General features: G+C 35.6%; 1 protein-coding gene across 14 annotated transcripts in view; it reads left to right on the top strand.

The window, feature by feature from the left end:
* The window catches only part of RIC1 (RIC1 partner of RAB6A GEF complex), a 51,437-nt gene that overhangs the window by 13,830 nt on the left and 19,358 nt on the right, over positions 1-18,249 (top strand). For 7 of the 14 annotated variants that reach the window (XR_012671055.1, XM_075138040.1, XM_075138034.1 and 4 more), the window contains 6 exons: positions 2,486-2,562; positions 14,145-14,252; positions 15,427-15,569; positions 15,811-15,947; positions 16,954-17,045; positions 18,108-18,196. Coding sequence is in view for 13 of the 14 variants with exons in the window: in XM_075138040.1 (XP_074994141.1) it covers positions 2,486-2,562; positions 14,145-14,252; positions 15,427-15,569; positions 15,811-15,947; positions 16,954-17,045; positions 18,108-18,196 (646 nt within the window). In the remaining variant the exon portion in view is untranslated. Of the gene's footprint in view, positions 1-2,471; positions 2,563-14,144; positions 14,253-15,426; positions 15,570-15,810; positions 15,948-16,953; positions 17,046-18,107; positions 18,197-18,249 lie in introns of all 14 variants that reach the window. The other 7 variants (XM_075138036.1, XM_075138035.1, XM_075138033.1 and 4 more) reach the window with 7 other exon arrangements.

Here is an 18,249-nt window from a genome sequence, read left to right as displayed (position 1 = left end):
ACTTTGTACTACTAGTTTTGTTGAACTGAATTAAGTTCAGTTAATTACTGAAATCCTGTGCAATAGTTAAAAATACTAGTTTGAAAGCTGAGTTAGATGATTTAGTTTCTCACCTGTTATTACCTGTGCTCTTGAGTTTCTTGATTGTAGTAGTTTTATGTAATAATAAAATTATGTTGCACTTTGTTTTTAAGAAGGTAAACAAAAGGCTTAGTGTGTACTTATTAGCCAAGTGATACATTCACTTTTTTTTTGAAAAATGACATAATGATGGGGAGTGTACTCTGGATTTACAGACACCAGAGTCTAGAGCAGTGATACACAGTGTTTTTTGTTTCTGCTGTAGAGTGTTCAGAGCATCTCTATGAAAATAAATCACTTGCAGCATGTACTTTGATGTAATTATTATTTGTACTGAAGGCAAACTTTGATCTAGCATATAAGGCTTTATAAAATACCTCAAGTAGCTTTAATGGCTTGCAGTTAAACAAACTTAAGGAGTCTCACACTGTCATCATCACTTAGCAATTCTAACTTCTTTTACTACTAGTATCTTCTATTGCTAAACTGCTGGCACATTTTCTAAACTGATCTTTCCCTGATATTTTGTAGTTTTTTCTCTCATCTTGCTGCATTTGTAATTTTACCAGTGTGCTGGGACATACTTTGTTTCTTGTCTACATTAGTACATACACCCAAGGTAGCTAATTCTAGTAGTTAAACAAACTTCTGAATTGGATCAAGACGCTTCAATACAGAGAAGTATACAAGGCATTTTAGTCCTTCCCCTGCTACAGGCAGTCCTCTGATATAGACTGCTCTTCAGTGTGCATTCCCGTAGCTAAAGCAGAGCTTTATTAAACATCGTAGCGTATGAGAAACCATGTAGTGAAATCCCTTGCAAGGTACTGTATATTTATACTTTTGACGGACAGAGATTAGAATGATGAGGGAACAGATGACAGTGACAGTTATTTTAGTAAGTTTTATTGCAACACAGACATTTCTAAAGCAATGCAGAAACCTATGTGAATGAATATAATCAATCTGCAGGAAGTGTATGGTTGAATGCTTCTGCATTTCATCCAGCTCTTCATGGAATTTGAGGTTCTGTTTAGAAATGAACCTGCAACAATAGCAACTTTGTGCTTTGAATAGTGTTCAGTAAGGCCCTTTGTACCTTAATATCAGTATAAAGATACTTCACAGTATTGTTTTACTTTTCCTTCCAAGATAAGATAACTTACAGGTTAAATATTTAATGATGTAATGGAAAGAACCTGTAAAGATGTTAGAAATGAGCACGTTTCTTTACCACATAATACCGGAACATGATATTACTGCACATAGAAAAGCTTCCGTTTATTTTCAGCCTGTCTCAAGCTCACCATTATGAGAAAGACACTGGCTTTGAATAAGAATAATCGTGTTTCTTGGACTTTGAAGCCAAAACACACATTGCTTTCATGATAAAGCAAAATGTTTGACTGGGGAAAAACATGGCATCTGTGAACTGATAAACAAAGCTAACAAGAGTGTTTCTTCTTCCTCTATTCAAAGAAGAGGAAAGCAGCCTTGCAAAGCAACTTGAAACCATTCATTTCAGTGCTTCTTGTCTCCAGTAATAGTGCTTTGGGTACATGCCCAGCCCATATTAAAATGATTGGATGGAAACACTGTTTAACCAAAATGCGATTTGCTTGAAGGATAAATTTGTGCTTTAAACAAATGATACTTCTTTGAACAACTAACCTTATTGGTCATCTGCCTCTCCTGTGCTTATACAAACACTGGACCAGCTTCTAGTCACGACTGGAACATCTGATAACTGAATGATCTATATTTGTTCTCTGAATAGTGTTATAATTTGAAGTCAGTCTTCCAGAATGACCAAATATGACTTGGGATTGAATTATAGTAGAATTTTTTTCAGACACTGGAAGATTTTCAAAAGGTGTTGTGGTATCTAAAGATACTGTGACATGAGGATTTTTTGAAAACTACCTGGATGACCACCATTGAGAGGCAGTGCCTAGGGTCTTTGCATTCTGTAGTGTCCATATGTGTTCAAACACCTGGAGGTCTTGTTGTGAAGGCTTGCTACCTTCTACTACATGCTTTCTGCATTAATTCTCTTCATTGGTGGGCGTTAGGTGCCCAGGTTCTAAATATCTGATGTACCTGTCTGGTTTTATGTATTTATATGAATCAGAGGAAAATTTCTGCTGGACGCGTACATCAACAGTAACAGGTGTTTTTCCATTTTTCTACCTACTGTGTGATCTATTCAGTGGGTTTTAAGGGCTAGTATAGATTTTACCTAGAATGAATTTCAACGCACAGTTTTTCAATATATCTGAAACTTGGTATGAGTGTATGTATATTTGTGTTCAATATATGAGACGTATATAGAAATTGCAGGAGCCTGTATAGATTTTACTCATGCAGATAGACTAGATATATCTTATCAGTGTTTCTCTTTCAGACTGCAAATGGATACATCTTATTTTTTGAAATCCCATCAGCAAGAGACAAGTATCTTTATGAGCCAATGTATCCCAAGTAAGTATTTTAAACTTTCTTCGCATCCCCACACTGTGGAAAAAATATGACTAAGACAAGTCCTAAGCAGATTTTATAATTAAAAAAAATACTTCCTTCCAAAGTATGTTTTAAAACTTGATGAGTATATGAAGCATCATTCCTGTGAGTTAGAGTCAGTTTAAAGAAGTTGGTCTAATTGGTTTGCTGTGCGCTGGTAAGATTCTTTAGGTCCATCTTATAAGCTCTCAAAATCCTAAATAGCGGGGTTAAAATTGTCTAATTTTATAATTTGAGCTAGTTTGTTGAATTTATGATCTGTAACAAGCTTTAATAATCCCTTTTAAGTAACTCAGTTGAATAAGTCATGTTTTTTAGAAACTATAGATTCCTCTCCACCCCCCAATATTGTAATAACTTAGAGATTTTTGAAACAAATGGAGAATAAATTCTCAGTATTTTGGAAAGAGTATGAATCATTTTTAGTAAGAATACACAAGTATTTTAGCTGCAGTGTGCATTATCATCTTATTTTCTTTATTGTGAATGGCAGAATACATTTTATGTGTTAAAATGTGACTGTATGTTGGATGTATTTGTGGTTAACTTAGTTAACTTTGGATTTGGCAAAACTGGGAAATATTTAGGACAAATTAAAACCTCAAGGGGTGTATTTATGTGTGTTTGTGTGTGTTTAGGTCGGCAGAATCTGTAGTCATTGATTGGATCAAATTTGTCCGCAGGAATATTAAACACTCTTGATTTCTGATTGGCTCGTAACTCCTTTTTTTGATGTACCTCTATATATAGCTTCATCATTATGATAATGCTAGTCAAATTAATTTTAAGTTTTTTTCATACTCATAAAACGAGTTAAAGTTGATCAGTGGGTGTCTCCAAATGGACATTTATGAGGAGTATTTGATAGCCTATGATGTCATGTAAGAGGAAAACATTTTGATTTTTTAAACCATAACTGTTAAAACATGAACATTAAAAAAAAAAATCGGGTCTTCAGGAGCATTTAAATTTTAAATCTCTATTCTTTTACAAGTGTGTATAGGAAGAAATGTCTTGGCAGGTAGTAAATGATTTCAAAGTGAATTCTTGCTTCATTGAGTGGAAAGTTTTGTGTATGTTACTACTATAATGCATCTTTTGGCCTCTGAAATAGCCCTCAAAGCTCTGGAGTTAAATGGAATTTTCTGTTGCAACTTACTTGTCTATTTTCCAGAAACTTAAGACTAATGTAGTTATATTACTTTACTTGCCTTTTCCGAGACCTGAATACCATTTTTCAAACGGACTTTTCACATCTAACTTAACTGTCATCAGGAAAAAAAAAAAAGGCAGACAAGCTGTTGCTGCAACCTGTTGAAGTAAATAAAGGGATAGTATATCTTCAGCTGTACGTAATGCAAAAGACTAAACAATAGTTTATGATATGTTCTTCTTGTTCTATTTGCAAAGTTGGGTTTTTTTGTGGGCAGAATCTGAAAATATATGGAAATATGTAAAAAATATTTAGTAAGAGTTAAAAAAGAAGCTTTGGAAAGTTTGTTTAGACATACCACGTGTAGGAAGCTTTGAAAATATCTATTAAGCAGTCAGTGACTAACCAGTCTAACTTTTATGTAAAACATTGGTAATTGATTTGTGTTGTCAACCCAAAACTGTGTGTTTTATGAAAAAGTCTTTCTGTTAGCTGTGTGTTGAATGGTCAGGATTTTAAGATACATTTGTATAGTCCAAAAGGCTATGATGCTGATTCTGTCAATGAATAAGACAATGTGTTTGCCCTCAGAGTGTTTGTGATATAGGCTGCTCACGATCTGCTAAGACTAATGCATGTGCTTAACTTTAAGAAGATGAATGATCTCACTGAATTTACTGGGATTACTAGTCTGTCTATATTTAGCCCTCAATTTTGAAAGCCTACATAAAATTACTGCTGTTCTGGTTATATTGGATAAAAAGAAAGACACAAGCATTTGTGTGTGCATTATGCCTGCTGTGATTAACGTCGAATTATTCTATAAGCTATTATAATGGGATGAACTTTTTTTTGGTGCAGATACTGCCTGTAGGCAGTTTCACTGATTTGCTTTGTAGATCAAATACTAAAAACAAACAAATAAAAAAAAACCCAACCCAAAATGAACAAACAGACAAACTAAACCAAAAGCCCAGAATTGAAACTTTAAACTTTCTCTGGCCTATGTTCATTTTCCCAAGAAATTATTTCACTGAAATGCTTGGATTTAATTTCTACTGGACTGAACAATACCAAATTAATTTTGCTAACTCTGAAGCCATTAAAAATCAGTGAAAGGCCTCATATGTGACTTGCCTTGTGCTTGAAAGGGGACATCTTACTGTTTTCTCCCACTGTAACAGTTTGTTCTTGGCTCCTTCCTCTATGTTGGCAGCAGTGATTATGCAGCTGTGCCTTAAGTAAAGTCGGGTTGCTGACCTGATGGGGAAACAAAACCTGCCTATCTCCCTTCTTTACCCCTCCCCATCTCCTCCCCTGGATTCCAGTAGCTTAGCTTGCAAGTTGGCATATAATAAAAGGCTGGCATTAGAAATTGGTGACCTTGAAGTAGCACTGAGTAGCAGCACTTGGAAGTTCAAAAACATGGAGTGACTGCTCATTGATACTCGTATGATAATTCTCATATGATAGTTCATGATAAAGCAATTGCTTGCAACGTTTTAACTCTCACGCAAATACTAACTACAACTTGTCCAGCTCTGTCTTATGTGGTTATTTACCTACATTAGGTAAAGTGAGTGGAGGGGTGGTGATTTTTGCAAAGAGTATAAAGAATGTAAGACTATCCTGGCATTAGTGATATGATAGGACAGCTGCTGGAAACAAGTCAGTAAAAACAGTGAAATGGGTGTACGACAGGTTCAAATGTAGGTCTCCACACTTTGCATATTTGAGGTAAAGGTTTTTTTGTCTGCCAGTCTTCTCTTTGGACACCTCCACAACATACCAGAAAGTTAAGAGATGTTGTAGAATATCACCAGTTGTGATTTTTTTTTGTTTGGTTTGGTTTTTGGGGTTTTTTTTGTTTGTTTTTAGCTAGTGAGCACACTTCTGTCAGTGCACTCTCTAAAATTATGAATAATTCTTAATGTTGATGAACAGTCCATATCTACTAACTTTTTGTAAGCAGAATGAAGCCTGTTCTCTAGTGTCCGTTCTTTAAATAATAATGGCCAGTTCTGACAGAATGTAGTGACTACAAAAATAAAGGAAAACTCTCTTAATACAATTTCAGCTTGAACAGAATTCTTAAGCAGTGCAGGTCAACATAATGAGGTGGTCGTGCACTGGGAGTACACACCAGTAACATCCTCAGCTGTGCCAAAATCCTGGTGCAAGATTTTCTAGTTTAGCCAGTATTCTGAAGTTGAACTTGTGGCTTGGTTTGATCCCATACAAGTGAAAACATTGAGAAAGGTTGTGTTTAAATTCTCCTGTCAGCTTAGCTCTCATTTAAACGAAATGTGTGAATTTTACCTTAAGTAAAAAAAGAACATCAGAAAAGCGGATCATAAGGTATGTGACAGACAGCCACTTTCTTGACTTTAGTTATTTTTGCAGTCTTCCAGATTGGGACACTGCTAGCTGCAGTAAAGTTACAGCTTTATGTGGTATTGGTATTTTTTAAATAACTGCTTTAAAATTTGCTTGATAATGGTTTAGCCTTCATTTGAAGAAAAGGACCAAAAAAAGTTGCTTCATATGGGAGAGGGATGTTTGTGGAGGAAAAAGTACAGTCCTTAAGTTTATAGTTGTTATTACACAGAGTTGTTACTATATATGGCTGTTGAGCAAGATGATGCAGAAGAGCTTGCCTGTATTTGATCTGTTAACAGAACTATTCTAGCATATGGTTATTGTGGAAACTGTAGTTACACTTGCGAAAGTGTTTTGCTGGTACAGCTTGAACGAAATGCCTCAAGGTTAAAAAAAAAAACAACAAAACTGCATGGGAAGTGACAGAAACTTTTGCTGTTTATAACTCAATACGCATTGCAGCATATCTAATCACAGTGTGGGGTTTTTTTAGGGCCAAGTCTTTCTCTTCTCTCCCAATCTAATCAACACAGGTTTAGAAGAGCTAACGCGTGAGCTGAGGCTAAGCTCTCATCATGTTTGAATGCAAGAGTGTTTGTTTCCCCTTACCTTTCAGTAGTGTGAAATAACCAGATTTTGGAAAGTAAGGTTGAGTGAACTCCCCCTGCCTCCTGCTATTGCTTGTTTAAAAACAGACAGGATCAGAGTCTAGGAAAATTGATTACCTGCTTAAAAATGCCCATGTGGGTTGACTTCCTCCTTTTTGTATCAGCCTATTGTAATGGTCTTTATATTCTGAAATTCAGTATTTTAATGGAAGTGCTGCAATTCAAGATGATGAATGTTTGCGGCTGGAGCCCACAAAACCTTTTAAGTTTGTTCTATTAATATCTGAGGGCATAGCTGTTACAAAATAGAGAATAGATTAAATACTTTTAATATGGTTGAGTGGGAAATTGTTTTTAAATGCTAGCTTTTTTTATACCTTTAGAATTTTAATCAGTTTAAAATATGCTTATGTAGATATGGCAAGGGTTAAGGGACTGACCTGTTGAGCATTATGCACATTTTATGTAAAATCTATTATTAATGTGATAAAATAAGTGCTCATATCATAAGTGCAGCATTCTGTCATGAATTCTGGGTATTTATATTTATATATAAAAAAAGGAAGCTTTTAAAATTTTTGCTGGAGTTGATAGCTTTTTGTCAAATTGTAATATTTTAGGAATGTTATGAATTGCAGTTGTTCTATTGAAGGAAATATTTCTGGCTCTGTTGATATTTGGCTAGGAATTGCTAGTCTGTTCTTGGAGTGAACAGACATTCATGCTCAATGAAAACCTAAGTACCCTGCTTAACTGGTTAGACTAAAAACAGCGAAAAAAGCAGTAATTGTGTGGTTTTTTGGTTTTTGTTTTTTAAATTGAGCCAGCATAGTCTGCAGCTTCATTCCGGCTCTTAGAGGCTTTACTTCAGTTCAGAGCAGAGTTGGAAGAGAATCAGCATTGGCCATTAGCCCGCATTCTGGGATACTTTCCTGCAGTGAGCGCAAGTACAAAGTCCTGCTTCAATTAGTTCAGTCTAATTTTACCATCATATTACTAAAGTCATTCCAAGATAAGACATGAAGAAAACGTATATATGGTAAGATAATAGAATGGTAAAATCAAATTAATCTCCACCTATGATACACTTAAGAAAAGTGGCAGCACATGCAAGCAAATTTGTAGCTTTGTAAGCTGTGGCAAGGTACGGTAATATTTTTTTGAGGAGCTTCCAAAGGAAATTTGTACAGATATTCCTTTGTTTCACAGCAAAGAGATGTGTAACACCATCACAGTAGAGGCTTCCCTGTACTGAACTGATAGTTATCTCTGTTTAGAGCTTCGGCAAGGAGAGTGACTTAAGATTTGTCACTTGAAGAGACAGCGTGCAGTAACTTAATGCTGAGGGTATTTTTGCTTTAAAAAAAGACAAAACCTAAAAAACTTTACATGGCTAATAAACTAAGCGTGGTAATTGGAGATTCTTTTGCCTCAGGTTTCTTCATATCCTCAAGTGAAGCCTGCATTTGGGGGGTGGTGAGGGGGAAGTGATATGAATGTTGTGTAAATTTAGAACGAGACCTCAATGCTGTAGATTTTTAAGTACCTGAAAATGCTTTAAGAATTGAAGTTGTTTTCTAACCAGTATGGGCACGTGAACAAGCTAGTGTTTATATCCTGGTTTACAAGGCTGTATTGTTGCTTATATGTCTGGTTACTGTATTCATGTCTTAGTCTTTCTGGCACTTTTCAAAGCTTTTTCCTTTCCTATAGCAAGGTGGTTTATAGGTGCCATAAATTACTTCATCAGTGGGGATTTTTTCCCTGATTCAGCGGACTTAAGATTAGTGTGTACAAAGGTTTTGAACTTTAAACTCTGCAAGGGTAACTGATGAGGTGTACAGTTAATGAACTTACTAAATAATTTTTGTTTGGAATTAAGCTTGTGCTAAACTTTAACAGTGTGGTTTTCCCCATAAGTTGTTTTTGGCATTGATTGGAAAATATATTTTTAAAACTAGATTAGTTGTAGAATTTTTATTAACCATTATGGCACTTCTTAGCCCTTGATGTGGTTCAGGAGGTTTAAAATGTTGTCAAGACATCTTTGCAACTGGAATAATAATTTGGTAAACCATTTAGCTTTTTTACATGAATAATTGATTCATATGCTAGCTAATTATTTCTGTTCTCAAACCACAGAAACCTGTTATTACTCAATTGGGTAGAAAAGGCTGTACTAAGAATTACTTTTATAAACCCTTATTCATTCTTTATAGTTGTTTCCATAGACTTTCTTTAAATTTTTGTTTGTCCAGCTCTTGCCAATCTGTGTGCATATAGCTCTGGATCCAGCCAGACATATTTCATCATCAGCTGGTGCCTGCAATGTATGGTGGAGAGATGCAGGTTTAGGGGTGAGAAATGGAATCAAAGCTCAAGGTGTAACTTGTTTTACTTGTTTAAGAACCATTCCTAAAAAGCATGGTGGGCAGTGAATTGTTAGTAAAGAATCATGTGTTTAAAGGTGGTGATGCGGGCTCTTTGAATCAGGTATAAAAAAAATCAAGTCCTCAGCTGTACAGACAATTCACTAACTGAAGTCTTCACGTGTACCATTTTAAAACAGTTAATAAACATTGTATAATTGTGCTAATGCAACAATAATAGCTGTTGTCAGTTTTTTGGGTTTGTGCCTTCAAGGAGAGCAGTTCAGAATTCTTGGTGGTGTAAATTCATTTAGAAACATTATTTGCCCTGTTTTTCTCATATGTAATGGTCTTAATAGTTGAAACATCAAGGTGTTGGGTTTTTTTTCCTTTTTTCTTCTTTTTTTTCTTTGTCTTTTTTCCTTCTTTTTTCCTTCTTTTTTCCTTCTTTTTTCCTTCTTTTTTCCTTCTTTTTTCCTTCTTTTTTCCTTCTTTTTTCCTTCTTTTTTCCTTCTTTTTTCCTTCTTTTTTCCTTCTTTTTTCCTTCTTTTTTCCTTCTTTTTTCCTTCTTTTTTCCTTCTTTTTTCCTTCTTTTTTCCTTCTTTTTTCCTTCTTTTTTCCTTCTTTTTTCCTTCTTTTTTCCTTCTTTTTTCCTTCTTTTTTCCTTCTTTTTTCCTTCTTTTTTCCTTCTTTTTTCCTTCTTTTTTCCTTCTTTTTTCCTTCTTTTTTCCTTCTTTTTCCTTCTTTTTCCTTCTTTTTCCTTCTTTTTCCTTCTTTTTCCTTCTTTTTCCTTCTTTTTCCTTCTTTTTCCTTCTTTTTCCTTCTTTTTCCTTCTTTTTCCTTCTTTTTCCTTCTTTTTCCTTCTTTTTCCTTCTTTTTCCTTCTTTTTCCTTCTTTTTCCTTCTTTTTCCTTCTTTTTCCTTCTTTTTCCTTCTTTTTCCTTCTTTTTCCTTCTTTTTCCTTCTTTTTCCTTCTTTTTCCTTCTTTTTCCTTCTTTTTCCTTCTTTTTCCTTCTTTTTCCTTCTTTTTCCTTCTTTTTCCTTCTTTTTCCTTCTTTTTCCTTCTTTTTCCTTCTTTTTCCCTTCTTTTTCCCTTCTTTTTCCCTTCTTTTTCCCTTCTTTTTCCCTTCTTTTCCCCTTCTTTTCCCCTTCTTTTCCCCTTCTTTTCCCCTTCTTTTCCCCTTCTTTTTTCCCCTTCTTTTTTCCCCTTCTTTTTTCCCCTTCTTTTTTCCCCTTCTTTTTTCCCCTTCTTTTTTCCCCTTCTTTTTTCCCCTTCTTTTTTCCCCTTCTTTTTTCCCCTTCTTTTTTCCCCTTCTTTTTTCCCCTTCTTTTTTCCCCTTCTTTTTTCCCCTTCTTTTTTCCCCTTCTTTTTTCCCCTTCTTTTTCTTCCCCTTCTTTTTTCCCCTTCTTTTTCTTCCCCTTCTTTTTCTTCCCCTCTTCCTTCCGCCCTCTCTTCCTTCCGCCCTCTCTTCCTTCCGCCCTCTCTTCCTTCCGCCCTCTCTTCCTTCCGCCCTCTCTTCCTTACTGGCTCGTGTCCTGTTTCCTCCCTGAACCTCCCCCTACCCCCGATAACAAACTCCAAGGAAATTTTTCCTCCCAGTTCAGGCAAGGCTAGCTGGCCAGCTTTTGCATGGTGCCGCCTCTTTCTTGAATTTAGGATGCTTAAGGTTTGTTGGTGTGGGGTTTGGGGGGGGGAGGGGGGAGGGGCAGGTTAAATACACTTCTCCATTTTCTCATTGTTGCATGTTGCATCACAGTTTGAGCTTACAGTTTTTTCTTCTAACAGAAGAGCCAGTTCTTCCCCTATGAGAAGATCAAATGAATAGAAAAAAATACGATTTCATGCTAAGAATTTTAGCAATTCACTTACTTATAGGCTCCTCTTTCATTTTGGGGAAGTAAGGTTAGAATTGAACAGCAGGAGAAAGTTAATGTGGGGAAAGCTGAGAGAGCTGGAGTTTGGAGAAAGAGGGCAAGCCCTTAAGGTAGACTTGTATTTACCATTCCTCTTTACCCTTATTTAAAACATGATTCATGAGGTACAGTTACATAGACTTTCAACATCTGAAAGACATTTTGTTACACTGTATAGTGCTCTGTTTTCTGTGAACAAGCATGTCAGTAATGACATGCTAAATAGGGAAATCACCAGGTTCATTGGTGATTTAAAAAATAGACCTTGATCTTCAATTCAAGATCTAAAACTTCCCCATAAGCCCTGTATTTCACCTTTAAAAACACAGCCTGGCATTCCTAATCTTTCCATGTTTGGGGTTTTCTTGGATTGTGGATGTGGTGGGAGATTTTTCTCAATTCTGAGTGTTAAGAGATTTTATTCACAGGTTTAGTTAACGTTAACAGATGCTGTGTGCATAGAAGTGTAGTAGTTCTGTTTGTTTTGACATGCAGCTGGTTGATCATTGAAATGTGTCCATTCCTCTCAATTCTCGTGCGAAAGTGAGTTACGTAAAATTTGGCTACAACAGTAGCAGATGCTGATGTGGCAACCCAGACCAAACATTCTTTCCTGCTTCCGTCAGCGGTGCACATTTTTCGTTTAAAGGTCAAAGTAACTTAACTAGTAAGGCTGACTCATGCAGATGTGGACTATATGAATGCAGTGTGCTTTTGATTGCGTTCCCTTTGCGCCCATCGTAAGGCTTACTTTGTGAATCGATGAATTTGACATAATCACAGGCAATGAATTAAAATACAGACATTTTGGAATTTCAGTCATGGTAACAGCGCTTGAATGGAAGAAGATGTATGCCGCAAATGGTAACAAATTTGCTGAAACTAGCTCGTGAAACTGAAAATATTCAAATATTCTTGCAAACTATTTTTATCAAAGATGTTTAAAGAAAAAGAAGCCTGCCCACATGGAGACTTGAAATTTCTCTTCCAGCAAAAGATGTCTTCTAAACCACGTTGTTCCCATTCTGGCTTTATAGTTTGTGCTGTGCAGAAACAGTGTTTATACTTGGTTATGTACCTCAGTCAATTACAACAGGCATGTTATATGGTGTGTTATACCTACATAACAGTAACGTTTATGCATTATTCAACCCTTTTCTCTCAATTTTAGTCCTTTGATAACAAGATTCAATTGTACCGCTGATTCTTGATAACCCAGAGTTATTTCGTCTTGCTTGGGAGTATACTGTCTGGACCTGTATGTCCCCATGGGTTGAAAGGCATGTCTCCAAACACCTGGGGTTTTTTAAGTGTTTCTCCAGCTCCCGGGATGCTGCATTGCAGATAGTGACATAGAGATTTGAAGGAATTAATCCTGTATAATGTATTTTTTTTATCTGTGAAATCCCTGACTCTAAAAGGTACCAGGCCAAATCAGGTGGATTTGGCTTCATGAATGTCAAGAAATGCAGCCTCATTTACTGTGTTTAAAAACAAACAAACAAACACAAACCCGAAAACAAAAAACCACAACAACCCCACAACACTAGTATTAACTAGTCACCTTTTTTTTTTTAATTTTATTTATTTCAGGCCTCCTGTCAGTCCGTGATAGCTAGCTTACATGAAGGGCTATTCTTTCCCAAGACAGCTGTATTTTGGAATTAATTTTCTTTGAAATGCAAACCAAACATTTTAGTGATTTAATTTTTATACAAGTTACCATCTGTGGGTGGTAGATTAACTAACCTTACAGTAATTTTTCTCATTTTTTGCTATAATCCTTCATGGTCACCATGGTTTTGTTCTGGAAAGATGTTACTACTTCTGTCTGCTAACTCCTGAATGTCAGAAGTTGTCTTCGTCTTACCTTAGGTAGCATATATATTTGTCCTTTCTGCATAAGAAAAGGTGTAGTATCCATCAAAGAATAACAAATAGGAGTTTTGTGTTTTGCTGTAAAATAGTAATGGCATTAAGGCACTTGATATCAACTGAGATAACCGAGGCAGGAAAGAGATTGAGGTATCCTTGTGGTGTCAAACTTCCCTAAAACTGCAGCTGCTTTGGGTTCTGCCATGTCTTAGGCAGTTGCATTGGCTACCTTGCTATAAAATAAGTGTTTTGTCAGTTAAAGTCCAGGTAAAGATTACATAGATTTGTGTACATATCTATTGTTTCTGACTAATGAAATTATACTGAACTCCAACTTGTCTGCAATGCCTGTTTCATGCATAGTTTGCTTTATTTACTAGCATAATGCTCATGACATGGATGAGCTGGATGACATGTTACAACACTTACAATTGTAAGTCAGTTTTCATTTAAAAAAAAAAAAGTTAATGAAATGCATGGCACATCTGATAACCCAGACAAATAAGGAATACTTTAATGATGCTGTATTGAGTGTTAAAATAACTGCATTTCATTAGAGAACAAAATATGAAATTTAAAAGGAGGAAAATGAAAATTGAAAGCTTTCTACATCTAGAAGTTGGTACTGTGTAATGGTCTGTTCAAAGGAGGAGAATCACGAAAAGCTCAGTCATCTCTTCTTTTAGTAGATCTTAGGTTTATTGTTCATTTGCTATAGGGAGATATATTCTTATGAATTACTGTAATAATTGTCTACCTGTTGGGCTATGCATGCTGAATTAATAGTATAAACACTGATCTGGCAAAAGGAACTGAAGAAACATGAACATTTTACAGTCTATAATATCTGTAATGCATCTTGGCAAAGAATGAATTGGAGATACTTAAAAATTCAACACATTTAATTAATGGAAACAGTTCAATACCATTTTATTGAATCAGAATTTGCATTAATAAATACCAGTTATTTTAGGATTATGGGCTACACAGCTATTGTAATGTTCATTCTCTGTTCATTGTCTTATTTTGCTTACATATTCTTTATAGGCATATAGGATGATATGTCAGACTAAACTTTTTGCACTAAAATTATGTCCTAGATATTAAGTGCTGCTTGTGGCAGGTTGCATGTGAGTGTCTGGTGTGTATACATATAGGGGAAAAAAACCCACAGGAGTTTAAGTCAGTAACTCTTACCTCTTTTGAGGGACATCTTGTTTCAATTTTAGTATTTCTCTTATTTTAGAGGAAGCCCACATCTGAAGGGAACCCCACACTATAAGGAAGAACAATGTGCTCCTTCATTAAATCTAGAAATGAAGAAAGTGCTGGACTTGCAAGCCTCTGTCACAAGGTATGCTCACTTATGTCTTAAGAATTTTTCTGCATAGAGTGGTTACTTGTTAAAAAGTGAAGGGGAAACTGAATGGAAAAAAAACTTCTAGTGAGTTTTTAGACTTATAGCAAGGACTAGTAGTTACCAATAGTAAGTTTAAGGAGGTGAAAAAGTAAATTGCTGTTTAAGAATTCTTTCTTTCTATGCTTGGCTATACTGATATTTTTGGCATATAGAAGCATGTAGCACATGTATATTCAGTATTACATTATGTTACTATAAATGTGTTTGTCCTTGGGCACAAAGTATGGGTTAGAGATTTCATGGAGATGTAGGTTCATAAGAGCAAAACTGTATGTAGCATTTCAGCATTTCTCCAGCTGCCTGCAGAGGGTCCCTATTCATCCTGAAAAAACTTTTTGTTTACCTCTTCTGTAGTGGTTGCCTTCCCTATAAATAAGCTTTGCTATGCTATGCCAAATAGCATATTTAAGCATATTAAGCGTATAAATAGCTTAAGCTATGCTAAATAAATGTGTGTGAAAAGTTGGTGAAACTGTATTGCATTGGGGTGGGGTGGAAAAATAACAGTGCAAAGTAACAAAGAGGCCCCATAGGAGAAAATGGTTGTTGGAAGAAATACAGTATATACTGGAAAAAGCTTTCCTGGGAAAGCTGCAGGTTGTTATCTGCATGCAAATAGATTAACAATAGTTTTCAGAATTTTGGAGATGTTTGGGGAAGGATTTAGGAGAAGTCTAATTTCTGCTTCATCAATAAGCTTAGACCACGGGTTAGAAAGTATTGTGGATTATTTGCAGCCGAGGCAATATTGGTAATTTTGCAAGATAGATGAATAATTGGTTGTTGGCAGCAATGTCTTATGTTTAGTCAAAAGTATTAAAATGATCTTCAGCAGTTCATATACCAGTTAAACAATTACTTTAACAATACAGACCTGTTCATGAACTCTGATTCCTGGAGAAAAATAGAGAAATATACTATATTTTGTCAGCTTGGTATCTTTACTGTCCAGAGGACTTAGGCACTTAGTTTGTAACGCATTCGATGTAACTTCTCAACATAGTTTCTGATACAAGAGGCAGTAATACGTGTTTGTTGCATTAATTGATTTTTCTGTGACATTAGTTTGAGATGCAGTTTTTTAGAGAATGACAAATACATTTGATAGTTTGCAGTCCATGTTAGAGGATCTACTTGTTGCTACTGCTGATGGATTTCTCCATCTCGTTCACTGGGATGGTATGACCAATGGAAGGAAGGCCATCAACCTATGTACAATTCCATTTTCTGTGGACCTGCAGTCTTCTCGAGGTAGGTTTTGGGTTTTTTATTGCTTATGATAGTTAACTATTGGCAAATACCATCTAATATCAAATACCATTTCTCTGCTGTTCTCAAGCAGAGATGAGAAAAATATGCCTTTTGTAAATGAGAACAAAATAGCCTGTTTAAATTAGTTTTTTCTGTGAAGTAATACGCAAACAACTGAAAAGTCTGTTGGCTTGCAATATCACTGTGTTCACATATTTTTAAATTACTAGTATTTTCTCAGCAGGTTCATTTTTGGGCTTTGAAGATGTTTACATCAGAGATATGGAATACTGTGCCACGCTTGATGGTTTTGCTGTTGTTTTTAATGATGGCAGAGTTGGTTTCATTGCACCAATGTCAAGTAGATTCACTGCTGAGGTATATTTCCTTTAGTATTTCTAGCATGCATTCTACAATAAATGTGTTTTCCTTGGTCTCTGCATTTCAGTTAGCTTTCTACTTTAAATTCTGTTCATCTGCAAAGAAATTAAAATCTAGCAACTGCTTAAGAGATAACATAAGAACAAGACTATATTTCATACCACAATTTGAACTAGATTTTTCTAGGGTTAGTACCTGTCTATGGGGGAGCATAATTGACAGTAGATTTAATTCTTGTTTATTGCTTAAAAATGTCATTATATTTCTGAGGTCTTCTTACTGTCTCTGCGACAGACTTCCTGTTGCTAGTTATAAGTGGGGTGATAAGTGGTTTCTCCTACGGCAAAGTATCATAGTGCTATTTCTAGCTTTCAGCTGTAATCAAGTCTAACTCTTCTCACAGTGACAAGCATACTTCAAAATTTATTTTAGAGGAATCTTTTCCAAGTTAGGTGTTTTCTTACTTGTAATTCAGCCTACAAACTGTACCACATTTTGTCATTAGATCTCTTTATTTTAATTACAGAAAACCCAGAAGGATTTGTGTAGTCCATCCCAAACTCCTTTACACACTTACAATATCTGCGATTTCAGCTGTTGCAGATGGGAATTTATTTTCCTGTTTGGTATTTTGTCTTCATCCTTAGTACCATCTACTGATTTTTTTAATGCAGTATCAGGGATATTCTTGCCTTATAGGTATTGACTTGCTGTGGTTATTAAATAACCACATTTCAGAACTCTGATAAACAGTTTCCTTACATACTGGCATCTTTCTGTAATTTTTATTAAGAACAATGAAACCAGTTTTACATATACGGGATTTTGTTTATCTGAGCCATGTCATTTAATCTTGATATTTGCAGTAGAAATTTCGTGAGGTGATGAAGGTCTACTGGCAGATCTATAATAAGGTGTACATGGGTAGCACATGGGTAGAAGCTGACTATCATGAATAAAAGCATTGTTAAAACAAAAATTCTGTGAATTCCTTTCTTTACAGCAGCTCCATGGTGTTTGGGCACAAGATGTGATTGATGGAACTTGTGTGGCAGTAAATAACAAATACAGACTAATGGCATTTGGATGTGCCAAGTAAGTTTTGTAAGGCTGGTTCAATAAGGGGGTAATTATTTCATTATAAAGCTGAAATACTAGTTTCTTCTTACCAAGTTGTGTTGCAAGAGCTGTAAGGATTAAAATGATCAATCTCCCAAGAGATGGTATAATCTGCTCTGTCAAGAAGGTAAGAGAGAAGAGGAAAGAAATGATTGCCTGCTTGAACTGCAGTTTAAATTGATGCTTGCTGTTCAGCTTTGGAAAAAAATAAAAAGGTGGCTGGGCCAGCAGCAAGGATTGGAAAGTGCTGCTGTCCCAGTTAATCTCAAAGCAGGATTATAAAGTCAATTTGAAGCAGTTAATCGTAATAATATTGGACAAGAATCAGCACTTTGCACCCAGCTGAGAAAATGCTCTATGAAGTGTTGATTTGGTCAGGAAAAATATTGCCTGTTCAAGTTACTATGAGTATTTATAAATGTTGCAAAAGTGCTTTTAGTTGTGGTGTTTTGCTTACTGCTCCTTCCAGACAGTTCCTCTTGTATAACACTGATTTAGCTGGTCTAGAGTGCAGCTTTTTTTTTTTTTTTAATTGCATTTTATTTGGTTTTTAGAGCATTTCAAAAGATCTGGGTTGTTTAGTCTTCACTTAAGAAATAGTGTTCTCAGTTGTTGTAACAATGCAGTGTGTTCGTGTTTGCCTCTGAAACGGGAATAATTACTGTAATTCGTTGATCTTGGTATTCATTAGTACACTCTTGATGAAACCAGCACTTGGTGAATACAGACTTCCTTCATGGATTGTCTTGCAGTTGGAAGCCATAAATATATGTGGATTGTGTGTGCGTGTGTATTTTCAGAGAATGAAATAGTCTTAGTTCATTGGTTATTATAGGACCGGTGTTTTGGGTCCTCCACTGGCTTCTGGAAAGTGTCTTATAAATTTGTTTTATGAAGTTCTTTGAGTGTTACTTGACACAATGTTTGTGTTCTAGATAAATTTAGTATTTGTGAGAAAAAAGCAGCTTTTATTAACCTCTTGAAACTGATGAGAAATCCAAATGGTCTGTAGTCTAAAGCATGTGTAATCTCTTCCAGTGGCTCTGTGCAGGTTTATACCATAGATACCACCACTGGTGCCATGCAGTTTTCTCACAAATTGGAGCTGACACCAAAACAATATCCTGGTGAGTGACTTTTATTGCTAGAATTTTCCAGCTGTTTTTAGAGTATTAAAGAA

This window comes from Calonectris borealis, chromosome Z (assembly GCF_964195595.1).
Source record: "Calonectris borealis chromosome Z, bCalBor7.hap1.2, whole genome shotgun sequence".
NCBI classification, from domain to species: Eukaryota; Metazoa; Chordata; class Aves; order Procellariiformes; family Procellariidae; genus Calonectris; species Calonectris borealis.
This window is presented reverse-complemented; position numbering and strand designations above follow the sequence as displayed.